The sequence below is a fragment of the Dipteris shenzhenensis genome, unplaced genomic scaffold (assembly GCF_047967505.1).
Source record: "Dipteris shenzhenensis isolate YYH24624 ecotype China unplaced genomic scaffold, Dip_SZ_1.0 scaf0543, whole genome shotgun sequence".
NCBI lineage: Eukaryota > Viridiplantae > Streptophyta > Polypodiopsida > Gleicheniales > Dipteridaceae > Dipteris > Dipteris shenzhenensis.
In genome coordinates this window covers 43,628-54,408 of record NW_028239849.1, presented here as the reverse complement: position 1 = coordinate 54,408, position 10,781 = coordinate 43,628, and the positions used below count along the sequence as shown (strand labels likewise).

At 50.3% G+C, this 10,781-nt stretch overlaps 1 protein-coding gene across 1 annotated transcript; it reads right to left on the bottom strand.

Moving 5' to 3' along the window:
- Positions 1-2,465: 2,465 nt before the first annotated feature.
- Positions 2,466-5,782, bottom strand: LOC147878122 (Nucleic acid-binding, OB-fold-like protein). Its single transcript, XM_087372412.1, is given in 4 exon segments — positions 2,466-4,764; positions 4,766-4,847; positions 5,178-5,643; positions 5,762-5,782. Coding segments are annotated over 4 exon segments (711 nt in total). The 3' UTR covers positions 2,466-4,622.
- Between the last annotated feature and the right edge of the window lie 4,999 nt (positions 5,783-10,781).

Below are 10,781 nucleotides of genomic sequence, written 5' to 3'. Positions count from 1 at the left end.
CAGGGCTTTCCCCCTATAGGATCTCACCGTTGTTTCCTACATGGCTTGTCCAATTGTTGATCGAACGCCCCGTGTTAGGATGTCATTTAGTGTTTTGTCCCCAGTAATATGGGTAATCTGCTCCATCCTTTCCTTTCCCTTTTGTGCAATGATACGGTCGAGGGAAGGCCATTTAGCCTGATTAATCAGAACCCTCAGTAGGCATAGAGCAAGGCAGCGTGCGTTCGCGCTCCCCATTCGCAGAGCTTAAGTGCTAATGGTTAGCTGCCGCCGGGTAGCCAGCCCTGAAAGGAACTTCGATTCGCCAAGCTTCGCCCTCGTCTTAATACCGGAAGCAGGCTTGCTCTATGCTGTTGGGTTATCCCCTGAGGCCTGTAGACTTTTTGGTTTGAAATACGGGCCTTCGGCCCTTGTTCGTTTCGCCAACAACAAAGTTCTTCGGACTTTAACCTTCTTGCTGCACATGCTTCGGTCCCCGCGTTCGTTACCGAGCAAGAGTAAGTGCAACGCCTTTGTACAGTACATAATTGAGCTTGTACAATGTTTTTATGCAGGAACTAGACCGGTCGCCCTCTTGATTAGCGTCATCAACAGTGTCATCAACCAGGAAGTGGTGGTGGGCGTCATTAAACCGGAAAAGAGAATACATGAATGAGTGTCCTTTTGGGGAAATGATGAATAATACACCTACCGAGACGAAGGTCAACTTTGTGATTTCTTTCTCTAGTTCTATTCCTTTTTCCTCTAGTTCTCTCCCTCTCCCCCCTAGTTCTATTCCTTCTCCCTCCGGACAAAATCCCGGAAAAAATTGAACAGAAAAGATATCTAAAATCTACATCCCGATGCAACGATTTTCCGTAATAATAGATAGGGTCAAGAGTTACTCTGTCTGGCTGTGGTAAAAGCCGTGTGAAAGGCGGGCTTCCATTCACCAGCGCAGACTCAATCAAGTGCTCTCCGAACCGTGCGAGGTGGTTGCCCATCACACGGCTCTCCGACCCAAGTTGCCTATATCGCGGTGGATTCCGGGTGAAGGGGACAAAATAGAAGCGCTTGATCCTCCGCAAGCCCCCCACGCTGTGCACTTGCTTCTCTCCGCCGACCAAGCAGCGATGCTGCTCGATCCTGACGGTTTCGACATTCTACCGGAGAGAAAGGAATGCCTTTCCTTCTCCCCTCCACTTTCCTCGCATAACGGGAGGTTCTGGCCCGGCCCGTTCTCATTTCCTCCAATTGCCCTTTGTGTTACCCTTCCCGCTTATCGGTCGGACTTCCCGTCGTGTGCCTCCCGATTACAGCTTTGTAAAAAGTTCCCTTGATTCTGCGAATTAAGCCTGCGGTCCTAATTCTGCGGATCAAGTGCTTCGCAAAGCGAACGGAAGAAAGGAAAGGACAGTTACGCAGCTATCATTAATTGTTCCACGTATGTGCAGTCCGCTTAACAAGAGAAAGCAAGCCCACGAACGCGGAACGAGGCCTCTAGAGAAAAAGTCCCCGCTTGTTCTCTTCCCCGAGCGCCTTGCCCTTGTCCCCGTCTTCAGGCACCTTTGAGGAGGAAGGTTGCTTCTTATCCTGCCAGTGTTTCGGCCTCGGAGAAGAGAATACGTATTTTTGTTCCCCTCTTTCTTGTTGTTTTTCTATCTTGTTTCGCAAGCCCTCTTCCCCTATTGTTGCCCCCTAGCCCGAGTCATCAAAGCCTTCTCCAGATTGAACCGGAGTTTAGATATAGAGCTCTAGGACCAAGCGTAGCCAAGAAAACCGCCAAACGCTTTCCCGTAAGTCGAGCGGCGATGCTGCTTGCTCCACGGCGCGGGTGGGCCGAGGGGAAAGCCGTGGCTTTCGCTTTTAGGCATAGCGATTCAAGGCCGCAGGCGGTTTCACTGTGCTGTGCGTCCCGTCATCCGGGAAACAGAAAGAGTTTTGAGGCCGGCCCGGCCCTCCGGTAGGGCAGGGTTGTCCAAAGCTGAGCGCAGCTCTGAAAAGGGGGCACTCAACGCTGCCTCACGAGGTTGCCTCGGCAACTCGACCGTATGGTTGAGGTTCCTAAGGAACGAGAGTATTTGTGTGGTGGTCCAAAGGACGGGAAGTGCCGTAGGCACTTACCCCGTCCCCCTGAAGAGGAGACTTTGGGGGTGGAGGGAAAATGCGATAGCATTTTTGTACTCGGTTAGCTCCCGTCAACCGGGAAGAAAAATGCGCATAGCTTTTCCGCACGCGGCTCAGAATGGGCCAACCAAGGCGCGGTTCCGATAGGAACCCAGGAAATGACAAGGTAAGCGCGGCAAGCGCTCCTTTACCTCATTCCGGGATAACCTTCGGAGCGCGCAAAAGAAAAGCGCCTCCTCGCCTCCGGCCCTTCCCCCGTCTCCCCCCCGGGGAGCCAGCTCCCCCCTCGCGGGGGGAGCCTTAGAGGGGACGGGGCGATTTCGCGTGGTAAGGGTCCCCGGAAGGCGAGGGTTGTCATTCTTTCCTTTCGAAAACGCGAAGCTTTTTCTCCAAAATGCCCACGGCGCCAAAAAATCACTCTGTGCGCTCTCCCAATCAAACGTGGGTCGAAGGCTCGGAAAGAAGAAAACGCGGAGCGTTTTCAGTCAAAGCCTTCGGCCTTGGCTCACTGAATCTCGTAGAGTTTGAAGTGATTCCATCCAGGTGCCTGCTAGTGACCGCGACAGCTTCAACTGGGCGGCTTGGGCTATCCACAGATCGAAGTCTTTCACGAGGTTTTCCCTTGTTTCAATGATGACTTAATCTCTGACCGAAGGGCACAGGGTCGATCGGCATATGTCGAAGCGGTTCGTAGCTGTTCAGTCTCATCCGAGAGTTGACCCGATATCTCTGTACTGCTTGAGTGTGCAACGTCCCTATTGGGTGGGTACGTCGATCTAGGCTCCTTCCCTTCTACTGCATAGCTGCGCCTTCCTACCGCGAGGTCCGCGATAGGTAGGCAGGTACTACGAGCCTTCTGCCCCACGCGTCCGCCCGCGGGTTAGATGCGTGGTTCACCGGTTCCACCGAATACTCTCATTTGTTGAAGCACAGTGCGCTTTAGGCCTAAGCCGCAGGGCTTCCTTCCTGAAGGGCTCAGGCCCCCCTTGTCCAGATACATGCGCTAGCGATCAGCGCATGTACAGAGAAGGCGTGGTGTTGCCTTCCCTCCTGAAAAGCTAGGCTTGGTATCCTTCCCGCACCTCGCGTTCATGATATCTACATTCAACTGTGCTTTGGAGACACGGTCGAAGCCCAAGGATTGGTTAGGCTCAGTGTGCTCCTTTCATGACATGCTCTGGTCTCCCCCCCTTCGTTCCCCGGGGTGCTTTTTGTCGCTGTGGTCTTCCAGCGTTAGAATAAGTTGTGTCCGTCTCGTTGCGGACATCTGCAATGTCCCGACCGACATGCGGCAGGCAATTCATTCGGTGACTCCGCGGTCGCCCTCACTAAACCGACTTGAATCTGAATGGTAGTTCGGATTAAGTCTGACTGGAATCGGATTTACTTTTTGTGCCGTATTATATTACCGTACCTTTTCCCTTCGTTTGATCTTGGTTGTTCTCGAGGTTTTTCATGTAGAAGCAGACTCTCCAAATTTATGACCAACCTTTTCTTTCGTAATCTTTAAACGGATAGAGGATTATCCGTTATGAATCTATGCATAGCAACCATCAGATTTAGGCGAAGTAGAAAATCTACGTGACCAGATTCTCCACTTGATCCTTATCCTTTTCGTCCTTCTTGACGAGCAAGCATCAACGGAAGGGCCTTTCCATACAGATCATGCCGTGAACTAATTTCTGCGTTTTCTCACTACTGTTTTAAATCCACTTTTGGTGGGCTTTCCCCAAGGTGACACCGAAGGTCTACCTCCTTTCGTGCATCCTTCGCCTCCTCCATAAGAATAATCAACCAAATTCATAGCAACACCTCAAACAATGGGGCGTCTGCCTAACCACCGGCTTTGCCCTGCTTTGTCAGGCTTACGTGTACCATGGTTGGGATTAGACACTGTACCGATAGTGGCTCAGCATCAGGAATCTATAGGTTTGTGAACACCTAGAAGTGACCGCACAATACGTTATGTATTCTCTTTCTCAATTGTTTTAGCTTTGATTCCTGCAGCTCAAGTCGACCCTGCGCCTTGACCTGGCTTCCATTCGGTATTATGTACCCATGCGCCCCTAGCTATATGGGCTGATGGTATGCAATTTCCTACCGTTTAAAAATACGAATCAGGTACGTATTTCTTATCACTATAAGGGTCAGCGTGGTCTCCCCCAGGGCGTAGCCAAGAACCACTCTGACGGCTCCCCCATGGGAGCTTCTCTTCCAACCACTTTCGGCCCTCATTCGCTGTGTTGAACGAGGTTGAAGGTTTAGACCAATCATAATTCATCACCATCCTGCCTGCTTCTAATTAATAACTAGCTAATGTATGAGTGTTAGCCTAAGCCGCACCATTACTGCTGGGGCTTGGCTTCCGAACCGTGCATGGGCTGTAGGCCTCATACGGCTCTTCCTAAGAACTCGAATCCTCACTGGCTCTGCAATCCCTGATCGGAGAGCCTGAACATTCGGTCAAGGCCTCGGGTCAGGAATGATACGCCAGAATTCTCATTCTGCTCATATCTTCAGCCATTCGTGGCCAAGGTCCTGAGTCTTCGGGTCAGCCTATTTTTTTTGAGGAATCCTGCTGCACCCATGGGCATATGGCCTGGCAGGCCTTCCGTTTCCGGAGCTTCATGGGCGTTGCCCCGTTCCTCAATCAGATGTTTGGATGTGAGCTATATTCCGCGAGAAGCCCCACGAGCGTATGGCCTTGCCAATTGACCCCTCTTCTCGTACGACTGGGAATGCTGCTCAGTGACAACCTCTCAATCGTCACCGCCTTGGCCTCTCTCGCTACCATGATAACAGGCCCCCAGTGTGGTCAGCACCGATCGTGTTTGGGCCACGAAGCTTACACTCATTCACATTGGTTCATCCTGCTACGGCCTGGGCCTTTTGCTCCTGCAACTTCGAAGGTGGCCATTCTTTCATCAAGGCCCGGGAGTCAGCTGTACATCTCAGCCATTGGCGGGATTGGATACCCGCATCTGATCGAAGTTCTCGTTGCCTATGAGAGCAACGTGGGTCGCTTCGCGAAAGACATTGCTTAAGACCAACGGGTCACACGGAAGGTGTACGATCTACTTTGCACGCCTCATTTCTCGGCCTTTCATCTGCCTCCGGCCGTCTTTCAAAGCTATGCTTGGGTTCGAGAATTCTCCTTTCGTTTTGCCGAAAACTCTCCAGCGCTTTACGTTTGATTCCCCGCGCCCAGAGAGCGCTATGCGTTCTCCACCTCCGCGGCGCCCTCGCTTTAGAAAGCGCTTTGCACTTTCCGGGGCGTAGCACTCCTTCAATCCATCATACTGAAGCAATCCGAGAAGAACAATTTGGGTCATATTCGATCCTTTCCGCAATGCCCAGAGACGAAGTGCTTCATTTCCAATCAATTCTTCACTACAATCACTTCGATCCACCTCCCCGGTGAAAAACCGTAATACGCCCCGATGAATTCCTCCCAGCGGACCTCCTGTTACTATTGGTCAATCTCTTCAGTGCTTTTTCTCTCCAGTAACTCCTCGTGGATTCTTTGGTTTTTTCCTTCTATTCGAAGCATCCATGACACCGGAAGAAAGGTAGTACCATGGGTACACCCCAATGTCGACGTCATCAATCACATATACGATGATTGATCGCTTCGCGCTGCCGGCATAGGGTATACCATATAGCTGATGTTATCCATGAGTGGGCTGGTTAAGCGGTGGGCCTTCGGCTTGTGTGGTTAAGTGGGCCTCCGGCCTGTGGTTGGTTTTTCCTCCTTCCTTCCAATTAACTACATAGGTGCCATGATCTCACACGGAAGCTAAGCACACTGCATCATGTTCGTGTATGTGGCCACTACTCTGCACGATCCAAGGTGTTGCCTGTTCGAAGCTGGCGCATAAACTAAACAAAAGCAAATTTCAACAGGATTCTGCACAGCCAAACAGATAGTGCGATCCTGCCCCTCCGCATGCGCAGCAATACAGCATGGTGGAAAGGGTAGCTATCACCCTCTCCCTTTCCGGTCGAGTGTCCCCCGGGTGGGGGACGGGGTAAGCGCTATGCGCTTCTCTGTCCTCTTAGGGGTAGCGCATAGCGCTTCCCCGGCAAGGCAAGCCCTTGATTTGATTGTACTACGTCCTGCGGCCCTGGATTTGTTCGTGCAAACACGGATTTCGTACTTCCATGAATAAGGACCTGATTTCCAATTTGACTGGGGTTTAACAACTAACTCCGAACCGGTTTGGTAATAAAGGAGAATCTTCAATTGAACTCCAAGGGGATGGTGGAATTTCAACCAAAGTAACTTTTCGCGCAATTTATGTGTTTCCGTTTCTATGACCGGCAATTATTTATGTATTCCCGTTTCAGATTGTTCTCTAGACTTCTTATCAATGTGAAGTAATCATAACACTGTATATAAGATTCGTTTCCTAGGCAATCCAATCCGGCATGTGTTATGCGGATGCCTCGTCGGTGGTTTTTCGAGGGATTTAATCATAATGCATATTTTGGCGGTCATTCCGAAGATCTGGGTGGTTTTCTTTAGAAGTTGATTATGCCATTACTACTACATGGCATAATGGCACCTGATGGTGGGCCGCGGGCGCTTCGTTCGTTCCACCCTGCCTCGTCATTAGCTATGCTGGGAGTGAAGCATAGAAGAGAACATGACGAATCAGGATTGTTTTTTGCTGTAGAACTCGAACCTGCCGGGGAAGCTTGCTCCTTCGCAGGCTTCGTCTCTCTCCCAGGCGGAGCTGCAGGGTGCGAAGCAAGAAAGCTATAGCGCTTTTCCATGCGCCGAAGGCGCCCGCTAACGCTTGTAGGGGGCGCTTTAGGCTGGCTTCATCTGTGGCGCGCTCGACGACGTGAAGAGTTGAGGTGGGTCGCAGCACACCGCTGGGAATTCCCTATTTCGATGGCTTCCGTGGCTATTTCGACGGTGGGATAAACCAAACCCTCTTCCGCAGAAAGCAATTCTAATAGCCGCCCTAGTAGCAAGCCATCAAACTCGCATAGTACGAGATTTTACCAGCGTGCACTCTGCCTTCGAATGGAGGAAGATCGCCAAAGTCTTTATAGACATCCGCCGCTACATCTCCCCTAAATGACTCGTTGGTGCTTCTGATTTCACGGAGAATAGCCCTCCTTGTCTCGTCGTCAACGCCAGCGGCTGGGCCTCCACCGGATATATTCCTGGGCTAAGTCGGGCTTAAGACTTTACTTTCGAGAAAGGTATAAACCTCATCCTCAGGAGGAACCCCCTTTGAACATTGACGAGAAAAAAGGTTGAAGTCGACCCAATCCTCCCGCCAAATGGATCGGGCGTCATTGGGGTCGACCTGCCCCAACTTTTTTCTCGCAGAAACCTTTTATGTTCCCAGACCTTCCAGAATGGGAGGCCGTAATGGCTTTCCAGCCAGTTCTCTATCCAGTATTAGTTGAAAGAACGTTTTCATTTTACCCTTCGGATTTAGTTCTTAGAGGTACTTGCGTTGGCAAAGCCAACACGAGGTCTGTTCTTGATATTCATGGCAGTTTGTTGAGGGAGAAAAGGCTTCGTCGGCACCAAAGGGTAAGGCCGGGGGGAACTTGGCAATTGATCCCGGTCTCGGGGGTACGGGGTAAGCGCGTAGCGCTGGGAAAGTGCAGTGCCGGCAGATTTGTTTTCGCCCCCCGGTCAGAACCACACGTGCAAGTTTCCCCACCCGAAGCGGTAGAGGCGATTTGAGAGGTAGAGGCCAACTCAACCGTTGAAGCGAAACTTCCTTCCTGCTGCGGGCTGCCAGCCAGATACTGTTGTTCATCGGCTTGCTATCTTGGAGGGATTCACGTGGACCGCCTCCAAGAAGCAAAGCCTAGCTAATCCTTCTCGGGAACAACGGGAAGCAAAAGCTTGCCGGTGAGTGCGAGGGAAAAGCAAAAGCTTGCCGGTGACCGGGAGAAGCTTGAGATCTTTATTACCTGAATATCCCCCCAACAGATTCTCCCCAGGAAGTGTAAACAAAGCTTAATTCTATTTACTAATTATCCGGATAGCAGGCCGCCTATGCTGTATCGTTAATGAGAACCGGCAACAAACAATTGAATGAACGGGGAATCGACTACTTGGAATGAACCAGTTGATTGCTAACCGAATTTGTTCTCTGACATCATGCGATGCGATCTTCTCTCTATTTAGAAAGATTCTTCCCATTATCCTTTCAGTCCTGAAAGACCCCGTTTGTTCCCAGTGCCCGTACGTATTTCTTGAGGCGGATTCAGCAGAACCTTTGAGCCTCGCAACCGAGTCCATTCGAAAAGGTTTGATTTGGAGTCGATAGGGGGGTTTCTCGTATTGACGAATCGGAAGAAATGAGCGAAGAGCAAACAGGGACTCCGAACCTTCATTCGTGTGAACCATGAATCCTTCTGCAGAGGGAAAAGCAGAGGTGAGTGCAAGGGAAAAAAGCAAGCGGGAAAAGCAGAGGGAAAAGCAGTTCAGTTCTTGGTAGGCGATATCGAAGGGAGAGGGAAAGGGTTGGAAGGGTTCCGGCAAGGGAGATGGTTCCTGCGCTTCCCGGCTGACTTCTTTCATTCGCCCTGTTTCCTGCAAAGCCTAGCTAATCCTTCTTTATTCTATAATACTCAATTCCGGGGGAATCCAGAGCTATATCGTTTTGGAATTATTATTTGGAATCGGGAATACCCACTGGAAGCATTCAAAGGATTAGCAATTCTTTGGGGTGCCACAACAGAGTCAATGACGGAATGCGAAGGGGAAAGGGGGGGATTCGAACCCCCGGTAAACAAGAGTCTACATAGCATTTCCAATGCTACACCTTTCCTGCAACTTTGTGCTATTCACACATCTTAACAATCTAAGAAACCGGATAGCAACTCAATCTTCGATGATAGACGGGAAAAAGTGATTTCTGGAAGTGAGTGCAAGCTTCATCAGTTATTAAGAAATGGGATTGGTTCCCGGAATTGAGGTAGGGAAAGTGACTCCATCCCCGGGATAGATTCTTAGTTGTTCCGAATCGATTTCCCGATTTCCAATTGGGTGATACAGATCCCATCAGAAGCAATCACTCCATTAGTAATTATTCATGGATGCTGCGAGCCTGTATACCTCCCATTCACACACGACTCTCATTCGGCGTGGAGTTAGTTACTCCACCCTCCCATTCGATTGAGGGGGAGGGACATAGATACCAGACGGATGCACCTCCTCCCCCTGTATTGCAAAAGAGATCTGTTCTTTCGGCATCCTGATTCATTTAATAATAAGTGGAACGAAGAGGAATTCCAATTACGCCTAGATCCCAGAGAAATGACAATTCTACTTAAATACCAAGAGAGGTATGGAGCTAATTTTGCGTTTTCACTTCGTTTTCGTTCCGGGAAATGTCCTGCCTGAAAGGAGGGAGAAATTGCATTGAGTGCAGGAGCAGAAGCATGGGGTTCCCTTCTAAGGTGGAATTTCTAAGGTTACGTGCTCGGCACTGAAGAGGATTTGAACCGGTAGCTCCGATAACGCTATCAGTGCGCCCTTGCTTCCGGGGGCATATCTTGGCACGGTAGCTATCAGTGCCAACCCTCAATACCACACTCTTCAGCACACTGCTGAATTGTAAGGTGGTGAAGCAAGGCAAACGAAGGCCAAGAAGAGAGGGAGCCTAAAGGCTGACCCACTTCAAACTTGATCTTCGGGGGAACACCTAGCTCCAACTAATCTAATATTGATTGAATATCCGAAACGCGAAGACTTCCCGTGAGAAAACTTATTCCTATAGTAGGATAAATCTATGAATCCCATATCAATCCTGGGTGCTTTGGGTATCCTCAAATTCTTCTCCGATAAGGTAGCCATTGCAGCCATGTCTAAAGCGATTAAGGTGGTACGTACGGTCCTCTCGGATTCCACTCATCTCAATCCTGCTGATAGACAGCGCCTGCTCCTCGATATCAGCACCAAGCTATGCGAGCATTTGGACAACAAGGCAATCAATAGAAGTAGTGCGCTACACAAGGTCGGGAAATTCGCTCACGACATATACCAGTATTTTGTGCCTGGTCCCTTACGAACCGCCCCGTTTGTTCCTACCTATATCATCACATATCCTTTTAAGTGGTTTATCGATAGGAATAAGATGGAGGCCGTTAGGGAGAGAACCCGTCAGTTAGCTATCAAAGGCTTGTGGAGCTTCTGCGTGCCTCTCTTCCCTGGATACCTGGCTGCCTGTTTACTGGTTGATGAGGTCGAGTACGTCAGGTTGGTCAATGGGCAAGACCCGCACGATCCCGGTATTCTACAGCGAACTCTCAAACGAATCGTTATAGGGCCCGGCTCTTTCCCCGAGAGGAAGTGTGCCGTTATTGCTATCATACGCTCCGGATTACTCCAGAGAGCCGATAACAGTGCGGCTGGGACGCATCATCATCTCGAAAGACTCAGACACGCTGTGGGTTCCACCCCACATCCGACCCTCTCACGAGGGAAGGACCCTAAACGATAAGGGCTCCGCCAATATATGGTTTTTCCCCCCGGAAGCACTGATAGCTAAATTGGAGCTGGGGTTCGAATCCCCGGAAGCAAGGGCGCACTGATAGCTATCGGGCCAAGACCCCGAAGCACTGATAGCTATGGGTTCGAATCCCCTTCATTCAGTGCCAAGCACGTAACCATTGGAATTATAGAGATGGAACGATAT